We start from the raw sequence: 23442 nt of genomic DNA, 5'->3' as shown, positions 1-23442 counted from the left end.
GTGACTTCAAAAGTCTGTGTCATCTGAATAAAATTCAGCAAGCCAGAGAGACAGGGCCATACTCTTCAAAGGAAGAGCACTGTACAGTACAGGAAACAGCCATTAGCTTCCGCATATGAAAACTGTTTGGTTGCATATCAAACCCCATTATAGTTTCACTCACTGTACAGTACACTGAGAAAGGCTATGAGCCGCCATCATCATCATCATGCCCACAAACCAGCCAGCCCTGCCCTCGTGAAGTAGCATATATCCTATACCATGAACCACACACGCTGCTTACCTGTTCACCCTTGGGACCCGGTTCGCCAAATACACCCTGAAATGGATACAACAATTTTTCAGTATGTTGAGTTGTGTGTATAATTTCAGATGAGCCAACATCCCCGAGTGAGATGATGGAAGGTGTGGTGGATGAGAGTTCCCCATTTCTCACCACTTAATGAGGACCAGAAGAGATCTGTTCTTACGGACAATTGTTCCCCAAGTCTCTGGTAACAGGACCATTCTCTGATCATATCCATGTGAATGAACTTTCACTGACAGGAACATAAACTAAATAAAAACTGCAACTATAACTGATACTTCACGCCTCTCCGCCTTTATTTCTCTTCCTTCCAGGAAGTAACTGTTTTGGTTTGTTTCTTTCTTTTCAATGTCAACTCTGAATAACTTTACCATAATCACTAGAGAAAGTCTTCACTGGGCAAAGCAAGCTTGATTTCTTGACAAAGAAGGATTCATCATTGCAGATTTAAAAAAAAAAAAAAAAAAAAAAAAAAAAAAGCCTGTAGAGTGCTGACTATCTTACCCTGTCACCTTTCATTCCAGGAAGTCCAGGGGGCCCAGACAGGCCAGGAAGGCCAGGGCTACCAAGAGGTCCCTGGAAAACAAACAGAAAATCTCTCAATGTTGACGAGCCAGACAGGGCCCTGGGGTATCGATTCATGTCGAAAATCAATGTGTGGTTGACTTAGCGCTGCCTCTTCCATTTGGCTCCCTCTTGTAACCCAGAAGAGGGGCCGGTAGCCCCCCACCTTCCACCCCACCTCTGAATGCCCTCTGCACAGCTCAGCAACAGTGGACTTTTTCATTCAGGGTCTGGTGGCACGCTGTTGCTTCTAATGCTGTGTAAACAGGAGCTACACTAGAAACAAAAGCCAGCCTTCATCCACCAGTCTCCTCCATTCCAGGAAAAAGCAGATGCCAAATGTAGCACTTCGTGCCTTCCTGGGTTTTCAAATACATTCAAACCACACTGATTAAAATACTCTTGGAGGCTATCATAGATACAATTTGAAATTCCATATTTACAGTTTCACATATTCATATAACAACAAAAAATGGGTGGTTGATTAGATGACCTTATGCAAATTGATTTTCCTCTCCTTTCCTGTTTTAAAAAACGGTATCTGCTTTGTAGGAAGTAAACACATAGAGATGGGAAACATCACTTACCAGTTTTCCTGGTATGCCCAGGGACCCTTCTGGTCCAACTTCTCCTCTACTGCCCTGTGAAAACACATATTGTCATCAGCTGGACGTTCAGACCAGAGTCAAATGCTGAATAATTACATGAAAAAACAAAAAAGCCACTCCAAACAGGTTTTTGCTACAACATAGGAGTTGACAAAATCTTCTCCCTTCACGTCAACTCAAGATGCAGTGTAGCATGAATCTTAAAAGATCTAATTAATAAAAACAACCCCAGAGCCAGGTATGAACACTGGAAGATCAGAGAAGCAGAACAAGCCACAGCCACCTCACCTTGTCAATTTCTCAGCTGATCCTGTTTCCTCAGACTGGAAGTCTCTGAGTCCTCATTCAAATGGATCTCAGCTGAACTGCTTCTCAAAAGCCTGAAAGCTTAACCAGGCCAAAAGTTTCTAGTTTCTGGTCTTTAAGCCTTATATACCTTTCTGCTTTCTGCCATCACTTCCTGGGATTAAAGGCATGAGTCTCCATGCCTGGCTCTTTCCAGTGTGGCTTTAAACTCACAGAGATCCAGATGGATCTCTGCCTCCCAAGTGATAGGATTAAAGGCGTGTGTGCCACCATTTTCTGGCCTCTATATCTAGTGGCTGTTCTGTTGTTCTCTGACCCCAGATAAGTTTATTAGGGTGCACAATATTTTGGGGAACACAACACCACCACAATGTAAGGGCATCCTACCAGAATCTAATTGTCCTCTGGGCACCCTGCTCATGGAACCTGCTCATGCTGTTCAATGGATGCTATGGCATTGGTCCATTGGACATATCCACTTCCTGTACATGCAATTATGATTAGTAATGTTCAGCATGTAAGTCACATTCTACTTTACATTGTGGATATTCATATATACACATTTTCAGCCCTCACTTAGACGTGTTCTTGGGCTATTCCATGCCCACTCATTTGGCATGGTGCCATGTCTGAGATACAGAGTAAGCCATGTCTGAAAGGATCAGCTAGCAAGTGATTGCTTACCTCAACGAAGGCATAAAAAGGAAAACACAAGACAGAGATGCTCGCCTGTAAATCACTACCACAGCCTCAAAAAGACACAGATGGCAGACATTTATAAACTTTCTGAGAGAAGATTTCTTGTTTCACTCATGCTAGGACTAAATATGTCTTCAAGGATTACAGACTTTGGAAAGTGTGACTCACTATGAAGATCTGTGAAGAGCAATGCTAATTTTATTTTGTGGGCCAATTTCAAGTTTTTTATTTGAAATCAAAGACCTCAAATTTCTATTCTACTTGAAACCTTAAACTTTAAAGAAAAGGAACCTCTGAGAAAAGGTGTGAGACTTTTACTTCTATTCCTAAGAACTCAACACAGTTTCATACGATCTATCTAAAGCCTGCTGTATACCTAGTGTTGTGCCCAGCTGAGTGGAACACTAGTAGATAATCAGCCACATTTCCTTTGAGATCTATCATAAAACTGGAAGGAATCATTTGAGTTAGTTTTCCTTTAAAATGATGTATTCCCTCCATTTTAATAATTAATACTTTGAAATGCCCCTGGTAAGATTGTTTTATTCTGGCCTATATGTTATCCATTCATCTTTAGGTTGAACAAGGTGTCGAGATCTGTAAACCTTCTGAATTTTTGATTTCCCTAAAGGTTACCACATTACAACAGCCTCTGGCTGTGGGCTATAAGTTCATTGTAGTCATTTCATATGATTTATAAGTGATTGAAACTCAATGCTCTTAAGTGCTTTTCAATAATTTTTATATTAACCTGTCAGGTATAAGCATTTGGGATAATACATTGGTCCTTAATCCCATGAGCATCTTGGAAGCCTGAGGCAGTGTCCCTGAGGGTAGAAGCTGGGAAGGATGTAAATCTAGTTGAAAGGTGACCACTGGAACAGATTTTTTTTTCCTATCTATTTATAAAGGTTATCTCCTGTCCTCCCTCTGGACATCTAGCACAGGAAAGGCACATGGGCCCACTCTTCCCTAGAAAATACTGACTAAGGATGAATTCTGGAGGAAGGAGAATCATTGTCCTCAGTAGTGTAGGCTCTGGCAAGTCCCCCATGCTCCAGGGGACTATGTTACACCTATGCTCACAGAGATAACCCTGACTAAACTCATTGAATTGCTAAATAAAGACAATAAAAGTGAGAGGGGATTGTATGGAGGAGTGGGTAAGAGGGCAAGGCATGTGTCAGGTACGAGTGGTCATAATACATTAACTATATGTATGACATTGCCAAAGAATAAGTTTAACTTTTAAAAAATTGCAGCCGGGCGGTGGTGGCGGCGGCGGCGGCGGCGGCGGCGGCGGCGGCGGCGGCGGCGGCGGCGGCGCACGCCTTTAATCCCAGCACTCGGGAGGCAGAGCCAGGCGGATCTCTGTGAGTTCGAGGCCAGCCTGGGCTACCAAGTGAGTCCCAGGAAAGGCACAAAGCTACATAGAGAAACCCTGTCTCAAAAAAAAAAAAAAAAAAAAAAAAAAAAAAAAAAAAAAAACCAAAAAAATTGCAACAGAAGAGAAGATTGGCTTCTGTTCCACTTAATCTGGCCTAGACCTTCCATGTTCAAGATGGCTTCTCTTATGTATGCATATACCACTGGTGTTTTTAGATAATTCTCCGCCACATTGTGATGCAGATCCTCAATGTTACTGGTTTAACATGACTTTAATCTTAAAAATTATTAGCCACTGGTGATGAAAAACAGATATCAGAGGAAAGCTGAAAGCTTAGTCTCCATCAGAGTCTCAAGTATTCCCTTCTAAATAAAAGAGTCATACTACTGTATCAAAACTGAGGATGATTAGTATAGTTCTTTCTCAAAAACCAAGTATTAGGACTATATAACCTTTGGTTTACTCTTGGGAAGATTAACTATCTTATGAGTCAAAAACAAGGATTCTCTCTGCTGAAATCTTACTTTCTCCCATCTTTCATAACTTCTTACTGTTTTTTCCCACGTCCTTCCCAGCCACTGGCAAGCCTGCGGCAAGTACCCGTGGATGGCTCAGAGCCCCACTATGGACAGCCTGCACGGCTGGATGGATGGACCCAGGAGATGTCGCTGTATGTGTAGGACCAGGAGAAAGGCCCGGGACATGTGGATGTGTGCTCCTCTGCTTCTGCACAAAAAGGTGGGTCTTTTGTTCGTCTTCACTCCCTCATCACACACACCAAAGTGTAGCTGTTTCTATGGAGATCACCTCACTGGGAAAGTCGGAAATATTCATTTTCATAACAGTATCCAAACAGTTGCTTACAGCCAAGTTACTTAAAGGACAAAGTTCTATGATAGTCATTTTTCTGGTTTCTGTACAATATATACACATAAGCACACACACACACACACACACACACACACACTGCATATACATACATAAATTCCGGGGTTTGTTTTTTTTTTTTAATGTGAGAAGAAAACGATGAGTAGTCAAGATATAAATAGCCACTCTGGAAATGTAGATTGAATACATTCCAACAGTAACTAGGCAAGGCACATAAATGACAAAGCCTTATGCCCCAACAGCATGTGGTCACCACACTCTCAGGGGTGGGCAGTGGAGGCTGGTAGAGAAATGCTCTTCCCAGTGGCTGATATTTACACACCTCATGACAATAACAGTTTCCATTTATAACAAGAGAATCAGCAGGAGTCAGAATCAAGGCAGAGTTCTTCTGCAGGTTAATATGTGAGATTGTACTAAAAGGCTCTTTGTCTCTCTCAGGGTTCCCATGCTTCCACGGGCATCTCTGAAAACTTCAGACCCACCTGTCCACGCATCCCTAAGAGCCACCCAAGGCTTTAGAGAAGATATGGACCCTCTGTCCGCGCTGTGCCTATGAACGACTCCTCCAAGCCCTTCAGATCTGGGCTGCACTGGAGTTCTCCAGCACTTTGCTCCATATTCCCTCAGCCTCAGCCCTCCTCACCTCTGATTCTAATTCTGTGCGTCTGGTGTAGCAAACACCCAGCAATCAGTTTCAGTTTGTGTATTCATCTTTACCAACTTTACTTAAACTTCTGATAAAAGGTTAAGACTGAAAGTCTCATAAATCCTTACTTTAAAAGTAGCTAAATGTCTTATAGCAGCAGAATTTGGCAAACAAATACCAACTGAAAACCATGCTATGGTGGTGACGGCATGAGACCGCAGAGACACAGACACCAAGTAATTCAAGTTGATACCTCTTCCCTCATGAAGGAACGATTAGACATTTATAAAAGATTACAAAGAAATCTGAAAACTTAGTGTGACTTAATGTTACCAGAATTGTTTTCCATAAGAATTGTCTCTATTCCATGACTTTAATTTGTCATGGCTCTCATGTTTCCTATGTTTCCAAAATTACCCTGAATGCTAACTAGCTGAAGAATAAATACTATCTTTGGTGTATGCTAGCTAAATTTTAGAAGTGAGAAATTATACATCATCATATTCAGCCTGTTCTGTATACTAAGTGTCTCTCTCTGGCAACAACAAAAAGGAGGATGTTGATTTAACCCAAAAGATCAATCCTGATTTCGCTAGACTGTTCCTTTTATCAATTCGTTTTCCTATTAAATTGGAAAATCACATGAGCTCTACCTCAGGGAATAACTTTCAGCCTGTGGCAAGGATGTATTAAAGGATTCCATTTTATGATATGATATGGTTGTATTATTTATCTTGCATGGATTTAAATATTCCTTTATACATAGGCAGAGAAAAATCTGTCTGAATGCTTACCATCAAACATATCAGCTTCACACACCACTGCCCAGGGCTGGGCAGAATGGGGTGCAGCTTAGAATATTCAACAACACACCATCTGGTCCCCATATGGAGACCTCTCTGCTTGAGGCTGTGGTGTTGGGGCGGGGTGGGAGTCTCCAGGAAAAGTACAATAGGAACATATGATGTTCAGAAGGAGGTAAGTCAGCAGGCTGCTATCCCCAGTAGAACCAAGAGAGCAGAGCAAACATAACCCACTCATCCAAAAACCTGGCAAGTTCAAAGAAGCCTGGAGAGTGATTGGCTAGCAGCCACTAAAATGTAGCACCACATCGAAGGCCAGTCTATTTGGCTGCTCTGAATCAAGAGCCACTCAGACCAATTATAAACCGAGCAGAGAAAGTGTAACAGAGAAAGCCTACACATGTGTACGGCTTTGGTTTCCATGGAATAACTAGAGCAGTGGTTCTCAACCTAAGGGCCAGTACCCCCTCAGGGGTTGAACGACCCTTTCACCGGGGTAGCCTAAGACCATGAGAAAACACAGATATTTACATCATGATTCATAACAGTAGCAAAATTACAGTTATGAAGTAGCAGTGACAATAATTTAATGGTTGGGTGTCCCCACACCATGAGGAACTGTATTAAAGGGTTACACCATCAAGAAGGTTGAGAACCACTGGACTAGAGGGTCAAAATAAAAAAAATTAAAAAAACTAATCCTTCTTGCAATCAAATCAACAAAAATTAAATGCAAAGACATGCATCTAGGATACATTAGACATATGTTCTAATCCCTTCTACTGAGTTTGGTTTGAGATTTACAGGAAAATCTGATCAAATTTGCTAGCCGTACACAGAAATGTGTGAATCTGTCTACAAAATGGAATTCATTGATGTAAATGAAAGAGCAAATGCACCCTCCAGGAGAGCGATTTGGTATTAAAACTTTGCACCAGAGCTATTGTATTCAGAACATAATAGCATTTTCTTTTCTGAAAAAAAAATTATTGCAGGTGAGAAGTCAGTTATTACCAATGAAAGTGGCATGGCAGGATTTATTATGCTTCCAAGTCAACTTATTCCAAAAAATATTGAGTACTGCGTTATGGCAGGCCCTAAGTAAAGAGATGTAGGAGGCACAGAGATGAATACGGCATCCCTCTGCCTCCTTTCCAGTCACAGCAGGGGAGACAGAGAGGCCAAGGGTTATGAACTTCAGAACAACTCGGTAGGGAATGATGACTCATAGAAATGGAGCCGAGATCCAGCTAAACAAATGCAGAGTGAGACTCTGGGGAATCAGGGGGGGTAAGAAGTGTCAGAGCAGTTAGTGAGGCGCACAGAACTAAGTGTGACCTCAGCACGGATGAAAGTGAGAGGTAAACTTCTGGGGTGATCGCTCTGTGGCTAAAGCAGTTGTCACAGGTGTGAAGAACGGACTTCAGATCTCCAAAGCCCACCTAAACAGCAGCCTGTAATTCCAGCACTAGACAGATGAAGACAGAGGACCTCTGGAATAAGCCGGCTCACCAGACTAGCCTATCAGCAAGCTCTAGATTTAACTGATTTAACTGATTTAACTCCATGGATAAGGTGAAGCACAGTTGGGAAGGATTTCTGTGGTCCACCTTGGGTTTCTGCACACATGGCACATGTGTCCACACACATGGGAATACCATATATATACATACATGCACATGAGGGGATGGGGAAGACAGACAAAGAGAGAGAGAGGCAGAAAGAAAGAAAGAAAGAAAGAAAGAAAGAAAGAAAGAAAGAAAGAAAGAAAGAAAGAAAGAAAGAAAGAAAGAAAGAAAGAAAGAAAGAGGGAGGGGGAGGGAGGGAGGGAGGGGGAAAGAGGGAGGGAGGGGGGAGGGAGGGAGGGAGGGAGGGAGGGAGGGAGGGAGGGAAGGAAGGAAGGAAGGAAGGAAGGAAGGAAGGAAGGAAGGAAGGAAGGAAGGAAGGAAGGAAAGGAAGGAAGGAAGGAAAGGGAAGGAAGGAAGGGAAGGAGGGAAGGAGGAAAGGAAGGAGAGAGAGATGTGTAACTAGGAAGTTATCAAATAGTTTCAGAGTTTAGACTTTCTCTTGCCAGTGTAAATCTGTAACTATTTTTGTTTTGCTTTTATGATTTTGCTGTTGTTTAAGATAAGGTCTCACTCTGTAGCCTTGGTTTGCCCGAAACTTGCTGTGTCAAGCTGACTGGGCCTGAACTCACAGAGATGCACCCGACTCTGGCTCCTGAGTACCAGGATTAAAAGCCACCATGCTTAGCCATGAAAGATTTTTCAATGGGAGGAAAAGTTAGCAAGGAAACTGTACTTTAGAAAGACCTATACTCTGGCGTGCGCAGACTGGAGGTACTACCGTGTCTTGGGGCCTTTGGAACTGTGTTTGACAATTTCATTTGTCCCAGTGATTACGGGTGCTCCCATAGTATTCTCGGGTGGCAGCCATGGATGTGACAATATCATGTGACATGCAAGAGTACTAGAAAGCACCGGCTATCAGTGGTGTCCTACTGAGACAACTTGATGGAGGAAGTGAAGAGTGGAGCTGAGGGAGCAGAGTGCAGGAACCCAAGTGGGTGCTGAGGCAAGCCAGGGTGGAGGAAACAGAAGCCGAGAAGAAAGTCAATAGAGAGGAGCTGAAAGAAGACAGAATCGATTACCCTGTTAGAGACAAGAAATGTGACAGCAGAAAGGTGATGCTGTGAGCCTCAGTGGCAGGAACAAAGACTCAGAGACATGTGAAAAACAAAACCCGAAAGCCTCCACCAGTTAACTTCCTCTAATCCAGCTCACCACACCTAAGAGAATCGACTGTTCCTACGCCCTTCTGATGCTCCATCTCTGGATAGTTATTACTGTATGCATGTTCCTTTCACTTAACTGGTAATAATGAGCATCCCCTATGTGGTGTGTGTGTGTGTGTGTGTGTGTGTGTGTGTGTGTGTGTGTGTGTGTGTGTGTGTGTGTGTTCAGTGCATTTTCCTGGTATACAATAGGTGCACAGTCAATGTTCACTCAACCATACACAGCTTTCTGCTAAAAAAGAAAGAAAAATAGTGGATTTAACAGTAAACAATCTCAAAATATTAATTCCCCAACACTTCTACATCTCCTGGAGTCAGTCATACAGCATTTTTACTGCTTAAGAAATGTGATCTGGCTTTAACCTCAGTGCCTTGACAGTCATTTGTGGCATGTATTTTAGTTAGCAATTCATAGGCTTCAAACCCAAAGGAAGAAAATAGTGAGTGAGCAAAGAGCATGGCTAGAAACAGGCGGCGGTTTCCTAGGGTTTCTTAGAAGCACAAAATGCCACTCTCCTGCCTCACAACAGCATGAAAACCCTCTTTCCACACACTCAAGAGAAGCTTTAAGAGAAGTATATTTGGATCTGTTCACATGTTCTCACTTCTCACTTGGAATGTTTGTTTGCTGCCTTGTTTTTTATTATCCAGGAGGCTGAAACTAAGAACTCAAAATGAAGGCTAGAGAGTTTTGTGGAGTCAGATTTAAGCACATAATGTGAATTTTTAAAATTCTCTTATTTTATGTGTATGGGTTTTTTACTATATTATGGAGTACCCAAGAAAGCCAGAAAAGGCCAACAGATGCCGTTGGACAGAAGTTTCAGACAGTGGTGAGCTTTTCACCTTGGTGTTAGGAATAGAACCCAGGGCCTCTAGAAGAACAGCCAGTGTTCTTTAGGTCCAATGTGAAAATTTTGGTCAATTTCTCTCTATGGATTAAATTGTATCTTCTAGCAGGAAGATATACATTGTTGCATTGTCTGTAAAACAAGTAGATATGTTCCGTTCTTATATATAAGTTGACATATTTACACTTAAGAAACAGGGAAGCTTCTCAAAGTTTAAATGAAGAGTCACTCCTCAGTACATACTCAAGGGAATCAAAAGCATCCACAGAAAAGTGTGACCACAAATGCCCATGGTGGCATATTCTTAACAGCCCAAAGTGGAGACTCAAATGCCTGTAGCTGATGAATAGGTGAAAAGGACGTGATGTATCTGTGTAATTAGTCTGTACAGTTAACTGTTATGTAGCAACAAATAGGAATAAAGTGCTGGAACATACTACAGAATAGTGACTGTTGAGACACTATACCAAGTGACGCAAGGCATATTGTAGGGATCTATTCATAGAAAACTTTCAGAATCAGCAAAGCCACAGGGACAGAAAGTGGAACTGGGGTGGCGTAGAGCCGAAGGGAGTGGAACTCAGTGCCTAAAAGTGAGAACAGAGTTTCTTTAGTGGGTGATGAAAATATTCTGAAATTGATTGTGCTGATGGCTGCATAATTTTGTGAATGTACTAAAAATGAATGTCATGTAAATTAAGTGGGTAATTTTATATAGCATCTGAACTACATCTTAATAAAGGTTTTTAACCACACTAAAAACACTTCCAACATGAGATGAAAATACAAAGCTCTAGCTGGTGGTTGTGCATGACTTGAATCCCAGCACTCGGGAGGCAGAGGCAGGCAGATCTCTGTGAGTTTGAAGCCAGCCTGATCTACAAAGTGAGTTCTAGCACAGCCAGGGCTACACAGAGAAACCCTGTCTTAGGTGGGGGGGGGGAAAGCCCTTTATACTTCTTTTAAACACATCTTCAGTACCATTTTTTGAAAAGGAGGTACACTGTAGATATAGATTAACCTTCCCATCTTGTTGTCGATCTGCTCAAACATTCACACAGTTGTAAGTAAGGGACACTCAGCAAAGCTGTCAGAGGGAAGGCATGGGAGAAGAGCACTCACAGGAAGCCCCCTGGGTCCTCGAGGTCCCACCTCTCCTGGCGGCCCCTGGCGGCCCTGTGAAAAGGAAAGCAGAAAGAGAAGCAGTTAACGACCACCTCCTGGTAACTATCGATCACCATTGACAGAAAGTTTAACTGCAGTCTTACTGGTTTTCCTGAACTTCCCAACTGGCCAGGCTTCCCTGGAGCACCTGTGTTACCCTAGAGACAAAAATGCAACATTTAGGGTAATTCAGACTGCAAATATTCATCAGCCTGCCCTACCCGCACTGGGCATTGCTTATATTTAAATAGCATTGATCTCCTGGTTTCACATTGAGACTCTGGGAGGATACAGAATCTCCTTCTTATGTGTGTGTTTCTATGTACATACAATCTCATGGTCACATGTGTGTGCATGTGTGTGTGTGTGTGTGTGTGTGTGTGTGTGCATATATATGTATATACATATATATGCTTGTGGATGTGGGTGCAGCTGCATGTATGTGAAGGCCAGAGTACATCTTTGTGTCATTCCTCGGGTACCATCCACTTGTTTTTGTTGAGACCAAGTCTCGCTGCCCCCGACTTCCCTTCTGGACCAGAGAGCGCACATCCTACCCCGGACTTCCTGTCTGAACAAAAGCTCCCATCCTGCCCCAGACTTCCAGTCCAGATAAGAGCTTCCATCCTGCCCCAGAGTTCCCATTTGGACAAGAGAGCTCCCATCTCGACAAGAGAGAGAGTCTTCCTGAATCTGTCAGCTCTTTCTGAACCAAGTACACTGATAAGACCAAGAACGAACCACAAGGAGATGGGCAGACGTCAAGGCAGAAGTACATACAAAAAAATGAAGAGCAATACAACATCACCAGAACCTAGCCCGCCTCCAACATCTAGACCTGAACATCAAAAATTGGAAGAAGCAGAAGAAAACAGCCTTATGAATAACATCATGAAGAAGATAGAGGTGTGTAGAGGAAAAGAAAAAAAATGGGAAGAATGCTGTAAACAACTAGAGGAAAGGGCAAACAAATTAGAAGAAAACAATAAAGTCCTGGAAGAAAACAATAAAGTACTGAAAGAAAATCATGAAAAAGCAATGAAACAAATAAAGGAAACAGCCCAAGACCTGAAAAGAGACCAAGTCTCACATTGGCCTGGCACTCATCATGCAGGCTAAGCTGACTGTTCACCAAGCTGCAGGCATCATTCCCGGAATGTGGTCGCATACACGGCCTTACAGGGGTTCTAGGGAATCAAACTCAGGCGAGCCCTTCACAAGCGGCACCACCTCGCCAGCCGCCAGCTCTCCTTTGTTGTGTTTTACCTACTTGATGCTAAAGAAAAGCGGTTTTACCACTTTGTTTTCTTGCTTTCAACTACTGGTTCTTGAATTCCCTGTAGAGCATAATCTGACACACACTCTGTATAGCTTCATAATAGAGTCCTTATTTTAAATACTAGCAAAGGGTGACATTCTCACGAAGAAAGCCTCATCAGCAGATTTCTGCAGCTGGGAAAGAGAGTTAGCACGTGACCCACCAAAGGTTTCGCTTTCTGAGTTCTCCCTGGAGTTAAATCTAAAATACAATCCAGGCTGGGTGTATTGAAAATTATACACAAAATAAACTCATAAAGGCATGAAGCAAACATTAACTGAAAGGGGTTTTTTATTTGTTTGTTGTTTGTTTTTACCTTTTCACCAGCGACACCTTTGGCACCAGGAATCCCAGGTACACCCTAAAAAAATACACACAGATTCTGGGTTTAACGGTCTCATCTGAGGAGCCATCAAATCCCAAACCACCGTCTGAGAAGAGTCGGAAGGCACCATGGCAACCTCAAAGGCAGCATTGGGCTGGGCATGCTGCCTCATTCCCACACCAATCAGTAATGGGGCTACACATGGTGGGCAGTGCTCTGTTTTTCTGTGCCCGGCTTGTTAAGGCTGAACCTTAAAGAAAACCTTCAAGCTAAAGCTTTTTTTCAGAATGACCTTTCAAGCTAGAATTCAGCCCTGCCCTCACATCAACAGACAATCTTTCGGGCAGGACAGATGCTGTAGGGACATAACATTGCTTCTTGAACAGAATAATAAAATCCTCATTTTGCTCACTTGGGTACTGGGAGTCCTTATATCCCCTGGCAGCTTATAAAGTGCCAGATGCCGTAACAGATTGGGAGCCAGTTCTTGATACTACCAAATATCCTTTGTTAACTTGAAAGATTTGCCTTCAAAGATGCAAAAATACAAACAATGTATTTCATATGAATTTTCAGCCATACTAATGTAGGGAAATGCCAATTTCAATGTTTCAAGGTATCACCTAACCCAACTTGTAACCTTTCTCAGAGTGTTCCTGAGAATTCTTTCAATCTCCTCATGCCTCAGCCTGCTAACAATAACTCCAAGACTGGCTAAAAGTAAGGCAAGAGACAAAGCAGTGCCCACTGCCCTAGACTATTTAAGGAAGATACTAGAGAAGGCAGACCAAAACCATAAAACTAAATAGTGCATAAGCAGAATGTACTCTTCTTTTTATGCTTCTTAGGCAAATGACCAGCTAATCATACGGGGGGGGGGACATCAAAAATGTAAACACAAGAAAACAAAAAATAGAGTATCTTTTTTCCCTCAGAACTCAACAAAATGCATAACGTATCCAGCCCTCCGAATTCATAAATCATGACCATGTAAGCAACCAAAAACGAGCACGTACCGGCAGCCCCTGTAATCCCACATCACCGGGAGGTCCAGGCTTTCCTGCTTCACCCTGAAAGCAAGTTCTTAATCACACAATTATACCTTTATGAACTGATGATGTGTTCTTCTAAGAAAGAGGAGTGCAGCCGTTTCAGATGAAAATATTTTTCCAACAGCTAACCTTAGACGCACTTTTAAATTACTTAGCTTAGGTGGTGGGTAGGACACAGGACACACATTCAAACAGAGAGTTTCCTGCAGTCTACTTCCATCAATGGGTCTATTTTACCGAGTTCCCTAAGCAAGCAAATAAGTGTACTACTTTAATAAGAAATTTGCAGCTGGCAATTTCGAAATTGAAAGAGGGGAGGGGGAAAAGTGGCAGAGTTGTTTAAGCAAACTTCCTGGTAATGGTATCATGGAAATGTTGAGCTTAGCTGTCCAAGGCAGAGATCTCCCCATTCACACAGGACTCGGCCACACAGCTACCTTTGATCCCGGAATTCCAGGTATTCCGTCTCGACCATCTACACCTGGCAAGCCCTAAGGACACACAAAGAGCACACTGTGTCTTAGAAACAGTCACCTTCTTCTTCTTATTTCCTGGAGTTCCACGGCAAGACGGTAACCTTGGGAACTGTATTTGACACCTACAGCTCAGGACATACCGTGTCTCCTTTTGGCCCAGGGGATCCAGGAATTCCTCGGGAACCTTGAGCACCCTGTAATCCCACGTCCCAGTGCAGAAGAGAAAGAGGAAAGAAGGCATCTTCAATGAGTGCAATGCACAGGTCATGCAAATACACCAAACTGACAGATATTTCAGAAACTCAGGCTCTGTTGCGGCGATGAGGATTCATCTGTACTCACCCTGTCTCCCTTAGGACCTGCTTCTCCTGGAGGGCCTCGCTGTCCTTGATCACCCTGTATAAACACAGGAGTTCCCAGCGTGAACAAAGTTTACTTACTTGTGTTTGAAGGTTAGGAAACATCGTCCACATCGCAGACTACTGGGTAACTTTTTTTAAAGTATGTTTTTCCTGTGTGTATATCTGTGCACCACCTGTATGCCTGATGTCTGAAGAGGCCAGAAGCTGGCATCAGATCCCCTGGAAGTGGAGTTATAGATGGTTTTGAGCTGCTATTGAGTAACTGTTGCTCTTTGTTCAAAATTACTCTGATCTATCGCAAATGCTCAGTTCAAAAAAATCTTGTAAAAATTGTCTTGATCATTGATATAGGGATAACTGAGGTTGTATGTCTTTTATTTTCATTTCAGGTGCATAATTTTTCTGTGCTCTGGATGTCCATGTGAAATAGATTGAATTGCACCTTAAAAGCAACAACATTGTTCACTATCTCTACATAGAAGCTAATCTCATTGACTGTTATAGTGGGCTGAGGAATAGATTAGACACCTGTAGTTTCTTTGCCATTTAGTTCCCACTTCAATAATAATAGTTATGCAAAGAGCATCCATCTAATGATACATGCTATATGTGGCAATAGACGAGATGTTTTCTTAAAATATAGGGGTTTTTTTTTATTGTTTAACAACTCCAAGCTTAATCTGGCTCTCTGTTGTCATTTCTCAGCTCAGACTGCTCATCTTGGTAGTAGGCATCATCTACAATACATTTCTATTTGCTTAGACATCATTTCTACTTGATCCATGCAGGCTCATCTTCCCAGCACACACCTTTCATCTAGACAGCAGGAGCCCTGTGATAACACAAACCATATCACCACAGCACTCCCTGCACTTTGCTTCCTTTCCCAGAAGGGCTTTCCAGAGCATTCTTCCTCTCATGAATCACCTCTGTCCCAATTCATGTACTGGATCAGTGAACCACATCCTGTCTTCCCCACTGTACCTTAATAGTGAGAAAGTTTGTTTGACTTGTGTAATGTCTACCTTTTCTGTGGTATAGATGAGTAATAATGATTTTTTATCTGTGAAATCTTCAGAAAGGTGTGAGGAAATCTAAACAATGATACATGCGTGTATGGTTGTCAAAGTGTGGAACAGTGAGATCTGAAACCATCAAAGAGGAAAAGGTAGAGCTGCCTAGGACCCAGGAACATGGTCACTGCTGTCAATCAAAGTACCCTAACCACCAAAGCAAAAAGAAGATACAATCACAGAAACAGGTGACCACAGGGAATACCCCCTAAGAAAACCAGGGAACTAGTTCTCTGCACCCAGAAGAAAGACTGTCATTTTTAAATAAATATGGAAACCTTTGCTCATTTTCTATTTATTTATTGGCACTGGGGATTGAGCCTAGAGCCTTTCACATGTTGGGAGAGTACTCTGCCACTGAACTATGTCTCCAGTCCTCTTTCTGTTTTATGGCAGGGTCTCACTAAGTTGGGCAGACTAGCCTTGAACTCACTCTGTAGTCCAACCATGCCTTGAATTTGGGGTTCCTCTAGCTCTGCCTCCTGAGTAACTGCAATTACAGGCCTGTACAACCAGACCTGGCTTCTATTTTTCCATTTTAATTATTTACATGTATGAGCTATTTATATGTATCCCTATGGATAACAAAAAGAAAAAGGGAAAAAGAAAGAAAAGAAAAGTGGGGTAAATTAGAAATGTGTGTTTTGGTTGAATGTGATAGTAGCATTTGGGAGGCTGAGACCAGAGGATCACTGCTAGCCTAAGGCCAGCCAGGGCTACATAGCAAGATGATATATCAGAATAAAGGAGAGGGAAAGGGAGGGAATGAGAGAAGAGGGGGCGGTAGGAGAGGGGAAAAGAGGGGAGAGTATCATTGCTTTAAAAAAAAAACTGTCACTGTTTTTTTGTGAAACAAAAACTACTTACAGCTGGACCTGGAATGCCCTGAGGCCCAGGCTCTCCATCAAATCCTCGGGCACCCTGAAAACAAGACAAAGAAATAAAATTCAGATCAGTCACGCATGTTAAAGGGCAGCAGCAGCAGCAGCATCTTTCTAAAGAAGTATACCAGCCAGAATAACAGGAGGCTTTATGTTTTTAGTGTGTACTGTATTTGTGAATGAACGCTGAGGAGTAACTCATTAGACACTTGACATGGTACCACTCGTGTGGACTGCTCATCATGCCAACAGCACTTGGGATAAGGGATACCACTCCAGACATTTTAAGTTAACGATGGCTCCATACTCAACTGCTGACATGAACTGAAAACTGGTTCTCATTCAGAGAACTTAGCAGACCTACTGAACAAGATTTAGCAGTCAGCCTCAAAAGGCTCTGAGTGGCTATGGGAATTCACTAACGCTGGAGGTCTTAGAGCCTCGAGGTAAGTGTGAATTTGGGGGTAGCTACAGAGGACTCTACAGTGCCACAGATGTAAGAAAGCCTTCAACAACTCTAGAAACCACCACCCCATCCCTGATCTAGAATAAAAGTAAATCACATGCCTATGTGATTCAGAAGAGGGGACTGTTCGACTCTTAGACGAATCGAGACATCCCTACTCCTGGATTGATATTTACTTTATATATAGTAATCAACCTATTTTCTCCAGATAGGTCCACCCTGTCACATGACAGAGGAAGTGTCTCCATTTTTCAAGTCTAGTCCGCTGCAAAGGACCTTGAACTTGGCTACAGACTAAAAACCATCTTTGTTTTCTTCATTAGAATCGGAAGGTGGTTTTCTTTAAAAACAAAACTGCGGTGGGTTTTGTGCTCACTACACATTCTCCTTGGCAAAATACATGCTCCATCCGGAGATGTCCCTCTCGTCCACAAAGTGAATGAGGAAAAGCAGAAGGGTGAGTCGAGTGGACAGACAGATGGACAGCCTCCTAATGACGTAGATGAAATGAGGAAGGCATAAAAAGAAATGGAAAGCAGTCAAAGAGCACTGGATAGATGTCAGGCCAGCAAAACCAGGTAGACCTGGTAAGAACGAAAAACTAGAAAGCATTTGATAGGAAGTTCACACACAGGTGGACTCAAAGAGGGGGAAAAAAAACACACTATGGAAGCAGAGGTACCACAGAGCCCTGAAATTCTTTGATCACTAAAAACTACAACAGAACAGAGCCATTCTCCACTCAGCAGAAGAGAAAGGATTAGCAACACCTGAAAAAGACCTTGAATTCATCATTCACCTTGCATTATGAGAGCACACCCCAGCTTTTGCATTATAGAAATGGCTTTGATGCACCCTCTCTCTCTCTCTACCTTATTGCAGTTCAGCATGAGCTCAGACCCAAAGTGCTGTTACTAGGTAACCATTCCACATCTGTGTTCACAAGGGGAGCTGTCTTTTTTTTAAGCAATTTGACAGAAATGAAGAGAAATGAAAATTTTTGAAAAATATCAAATAGAGAAATACCTCAAATAAAGAACATATCAAGAACAGTAATCAGTTTCAAAGAGAGGTCACCTATTTTATGGAGTGAGTTAAATCTGGGGCGGGGAGGGGATGACAGCCTGGGTGTTGGCTGCATCAAAATAAATGGACTTTATTACTTAATAACCGAGAGATGCACATAGAATGTTACTTAAAGTAGTGTGGATGTCCAAATATACAAGACTTCAGTATTGTGTGTGTGTTTTTTAAAGAAATACCTTAGAAGAGATGGAGAAAAGAAAACAGGCAGAGAAATATCTAGAAAAGCTCTAGTGTGAGAGATTAAGGAAAATATGGTAGACGAGCCAGGCCTGTAATTCACAGGAGCTGTAGCTCTTCTAAAAAGGGTTTAATTTGGTCTATTGTGTATCAACGATGAAATCTTACTGTTACTTAATCGTAAATAAAAATCAGCAAAAATGGCTCTAAAGAGAGCCAAACCAGGGTCCCAAATGTTGATGGGCAAAAATTCTTAAACATTCTGTAGTCCACAAACTGGCTTTCAGAATAAACTTTCTGAGAAGTGGCAATTGTTTTTGTCCCAAACACTAGATACAATCCCACACACATTCATGCCCCCAAAGCGATATTGCTGAGGATACTGTGAATCGTTCCCATTATCTTTCCTTAGGAGAGTCTCTCCACCAAGCTGTGTGGAAGCACCGCTGTGTGTCTTCATCCCTCACCATCCACCGCACCTCCTCCTCCTGCCGTCTGAAGTCAGCTTTGGCATGGGCCCACCCTCCCAGATGTCACACCCAGATTAAGCCCCTGCTTTGCTGCACCTTCCTTGAGCCGCCTGATTTCAGGTTTGCTTCTTCCCCAAATTGCACCATAATTACTTATCTACTTCTCTGCCTCTCCAAAAAAAGTAAGACACTTAATGTGAGCCTGTCCTTCAAACTGTCCTTGGAGCTTGCAGGTGCCTTGCGTGGGAAGAGCCAGGAAAACCTGACTTCTGAAACCGGCAAAGGACAGGCTGGTGACTTGTGGCCACAACTGGGTGGCCCCTGTTTAAGGCAGAGCAGCTGACATGGTCTCGGGATCCTACCTCTCCCTCTCTATCCTCCCTTGTCTTTGCCTGGCAGGACCAGAAACACTCCCAGCATTGTGTCAGTACTGTGAGCACAAGCTACAAATAATGCCAAAGCTAGAACATTACCCCCACTTACTCTAATTTACCTAAGATAGTATTCTCCCATGCCCATGGGTTCTATGCCATGAATCCCACCAAAAATATTTGGTGGGGGGGGGGGAATGTCTCTATACTTAACAAGTGCACATGGTTTTCTTGTCATTGTAGATGCTTACGAAATATGCATTGTATTAGGTATTATAAAAAACATATAAACACATAAAAGATAAACTAAAAAGTGATGCTACTGGAGGCAAAGTCACTCTTATTTTATGCCTTTATCATAGATATCTCACTTTTTCTCCTTTGTCTCCAACTACTCCAGTGATCCCTCTCAGGCCTTGAGCTCCCTGAAAAGCAAAGGGAGGAGGGTGGTGAACAATTTCAGTCAAAGCACATACTCTTTGCAGATGCTGATCCAGAAAAAGCATGTTAGCATAATGACAGAAGACACTAAGTATGTGACAGCATACATAGGCAAACATTTCTAGTTGAGAAAGAAAAGTCCAAGTGAAATGCCAATGCTTAAAACTCTTTGGTAAAATTCTAAAGGCTTATGTAACTCTATGCAAATTGAGTTGATGCAATGATTGATGGCCTTTAGAAAATAAATACAAGCAACTGTGACAGTGTTTGTAACATCTTTTAACTCACGGGCAGAACCCACACTCCCATGTCCACCTCTTTTGTAGTCTGTTAGGGGTAACATTATTTTAACTCTTAAAATAATAGCTACCTACAAATCCATGCAGTCAAAGTGAGGCAGTTCCAGTCGAACCCATAAAAACGTACTACCAGAAATAGAGCTGGACTGCCCACCAACCACTTGTCACCAGTATTTATTATGCTGCTCCTACAATAAAGGGTGTTCTGAACTCCAATGTGGCATAGTAAGAAATCACAGGCACAGGCGTGAATAAGCCTAAGCATGAGGAAGTGGAGAGGTTTTCAGGCTGTCTTTCAGCACCGAAATGTTGCTAGTCCCACAGCAAAGGATTCTTCCATAAACCTGTGGTAAAGAAAGGGTGAGCCTGGGTGCTCCCCGGGGCACAGCTGGGAGCGCATGCTCCATTAGAGGTTAGCTACTTTTGACATCTGCCGACTTTCCACACTGGCTTAAGAAAAAGATTCTTTAGGGTGCCGTGGTCTTCCTCTTCATCTTGGGAAAGATGGACAGTCCCAGGACCAGCCTTCCTTCATCTAGTTCAGTCACAAAATTCTCTGTATGTCAGTGAGAAATTGTCTGAAATTCCCAAGTACAGCATGTGGCCATATCAGGTTAAGCACTCTAACTTATGTAGCTCGTTTACTGACTCAGTAGACAATTTCTGTACATAAAAATTTTAAAAGTAGTTGTGATACAGGAACCCAAAAAATAAGCACTCAAAATGACTACTCCTTATGCAAATACACCATAGAAATGTTCTTTTTATAAATATATGCGTGGCTTTATGAGTGTGCTTGTATATTATGAGGCAAAAAATCTGTGAATTCTCCAGAAACATTTGAACATACCTCCTCTCAAACACCAGGAGGTCAGCAGATACTGATAGTAATTCCCATTGGATCCCTTGAGCTACATAACATAATTCCATAATCTTTGAGAATGGATTCTTTTGAAATTATATACAATATACAAACTATATACAACCCACACCTAATTTTCATTAGATCCAAAAAGCAAAAGCAAACAAACTATACTACCTGGCACTATCCACCAGGAAATAAGAGTCAAGTTCCTTAACGCCTCCTAGTAAAGGCTCAGAGAAGGCAAACGTCTGGAGAAAATGTCTGGACTCTTCCACAACGTCCTCTTGAAGGTCTCATGTGGCCCAGAAAAGAAACCATTTCTTAGATGCTCATAACCATTTTTCAGCCTTAACCTCTAAGTAAACATTGATCTGCACAGTCCCTCTAACCACTTTCAGAGACTAGAGCAATGGCTCAGCAGTTAAGGGCATTGGCTTCTCTTGCAGAGGACCTGGGGCCAGTTTTCAGCATCTACACATGGCAGCTCACAATTGTCTATAACTTGAGTTCTAAGGAATCTTCTGGCATTCATAGGCTTTGTATGCACATGGTGCATACACGCATGCAGAACACTCATACATGTAAAATAAATAAATAAAATCTGTTTTACAAGAGACTAGTGCTGAGGGGAAGAGCAATTCAAGAAAGGGAATTCAGTTTGTCTTCTCTGGCTCTTTGGTAGTAGTCTCTTACATCAGCTATCCTTCAGCAACCTTCAAATATTCAAGGAATCCTCAACAGTTATTTTTTCTATAATGGACACTAGGACAAAGAGTAACAATTGTGCTTCCATATGGTACAAAATTAACGTGAATTCCAACCTAACGAACATCTTAAATTTGAAGTATGTTTATGTCCAACTGTCTTACATAACATCTCAGCAGTTGTGGGACTGCAGTAAAAGACGTGGTTATGAGCCACTAAGGACATTCTAATTTGTGAACACTTTCTGGAATCAACTGCAGGAATCCCATGAGCTATAAACCCATTTCGTGTTCAAGGTATACAAGATGTTCTCCTCTGTCATGCCAGAGCACTGCAGAAATTGAAGTTCATCGTCCTTTTGTGCTCAGCATTTGCATTCAGGTTATGAAGTCTTGGAGGCTACATATAATCTTAAATAGAACTTTTCTCTTAAAAATTTCTTGAAGGTGCAATGTGGACTCTTTCTTATTTTGAAAAAGTAGTGGTTGCCTGGTGCTGGCTGGCTGGAAGCATAGGGAATATCAAGTTCATACGCCATAAACTATTAATCTGCATACTAAAGAGAAGATAATAGTCATTAAAAAGATTTGCTTAAACATTAAAAAATACTTTACCGGGGGTCCTTGAGCTCCGACTTCTCCCAATTCTCCCTGGTCACCTTCTTCACCCTAAAAATCAGCAGAGAAAAATCACAGTGAATAGTAACTAGCAAATGAATAGGCAGATCTTGCTCAGTATATGTTAAGTACATTTGACATCCTCTGGATGGTTCTAATGGGTCTTGTTAAATTGCATAGGTAGTCTGTGTTAATTACATGGTATTCAGGCAATGTAGATAAGTACATAGAGAGTCACCCAAGGAGATCCCACTTAGAAGCTGTTCTTTCAAGGCTTTCTAAAGAGAGGGAGAAAGAGAGGAAGGGAGAGAGAAGGGTGTGTACTTAGGCTGGAAGCGATACTAGCAAAGTATAACCACTTTATGAAATCTTTTACTGTAAAATATTTTGTTATAATTTTCATGTTGGCTTTTCTTATCATAATTTTATACCATACACAATGTTTATGCATTCAAATCAGTTCTTTCATAGATTATACCTAGGTTGTCACTAACAGGCCATTTTCACCACTAAGAATATGAGTATTCATTTATATGTCCTTTGAGTCATTGCAAAATATGCGAAAATATTTATTAATAATTTATTTTTTGGTTAAAATGTATCTCTGCTGCAGTGACCAGACACTTATTTCAGTATCATGGGTTGACTAACAGATATTTTCTGTGTAGTCTGGAGAGCTCTGATACTCTGCTGATCTTCTATGTGATGTCACTGTTACCAAAACTTTTATGTACTGAATTTTTATAATACATTTTCATCTCCAGTACGAAGAATTTCTCTATATGTTTCACTTATAGGGACTCTTCTTTTTCATATTTGCCTAAACGTTTACTCTTCCAGATGAACTTGAATCACTGGTCAGAAGCGGAGATGGTGTAGTGGGTAAGAATGCTGGCTATGCTACACTTGAGAACCTGAGTTTGAACCCCGAGAACCTAGTAAAAGAGCTGCTTATGGCTTGCACACATTCCTATCACCCAAGTGGTATGGGGGTGGGGCAGGGACAGAAGAGTCTTGGATGCCTGCTGGCTGCTAGCTCAGCTCCAGGTTCACTGAGAGACTTGTCTCAGGGGAATACACAGAGACTGAAGAAACAGAACACCCAATGTGCTGGACTGATCTCCACCTGTTTACACAGGTGTGCATGCCTATGCACATGTTCACAACACACACATGCACACCATACACACACACACACACACACACACACACACACACACACACACACACACACACAAAATTTAGAAACAGAATCCTAGGGAGTATCTTCACAAAAAACATCATTTGCTTTGTATTAAACTACATTACTCTGCTTCATCCTAGAAGTCAGTCTACTTAGTAAAATCTTTTTTTAATGAGTAAAGCTATGCCATTTTCTTTATATTAAGCTTGAATAAATGCTGCAGTTTGTTCAAAGTAATCTGCCTTTGGATTTTTA

General features: G+C 42.0%; 1 protein-coding gene across 1 annotated transcript in view; it reads right to left on the bottom strand.

The window, feature by feature from the left end:
* The window catches only part of Col9a1 (collagen type IX alpha 1 chain), an 86411-nt gene that overhangs the window by 24470 nt on the left and 38499 nt on the right, over positions 1–23442 (bottom strand). The window contains exons 19-31 of the mRNA XM_076557106.1: positions 22002–22055; positions 19449–19502; positions 16494–16547; positions 14534–14587; positions 14332–14385; positions 14153–14206; positions 13680–13733; positions 12655–12699; positions 11125–11178; positions 10979–11032; positions 1459–1512; positions 812–883; positions 284–319 (exon numbers count right to left, since the gene is read on the bottom strand). Coding sequence (XP_076413221.1) covers positions 284–319; positions 812–883; positions 1459–1512; positions 10979–11032; positions 11125–11178; positions 12655–12699; positions 13680–13733; positions 14153–14206; positions 14332–14385; positions 14534–14587; positions 16494–16547; positions 19449–19502; positions 22002–22055 — 693 coding nt within the window. The remainder of the gene's footprint in view (positions 1–283; positions 320–811; positions 884–1458; positions 1513–10978; positions 11033–11124; positions 11179–12654; positions 12700–13679; positions 13734–14152; positions 14207–14331; positions 14386–14533; positions 14588–16493; positions 16548–19448; positions 19503–22001; positions 22056–23442) is intronic.

This window comes from Peromyscus maniculatus, chromosome 21, assembly GCF_049852395.1.
Source record: "Peromyscus maniculatus bairdii isolate BWxNUB_F1_BW_parent chromosome 21, HU_Pman_BW_mat_3.1, whole genome shotgun sequence".
Taxonomy (NCBI): Eukaryota; Metazoa; Chordata; class Mammalia; order Rodentia; family Cricetidae; genus Peromyscus; species Peromyscus maniculatus.
The sequence above is the reverse complement of the archived record's forward strand: the minus strand, read 5'-3'. Positions and strand labels throughout refer to the sequence as shown.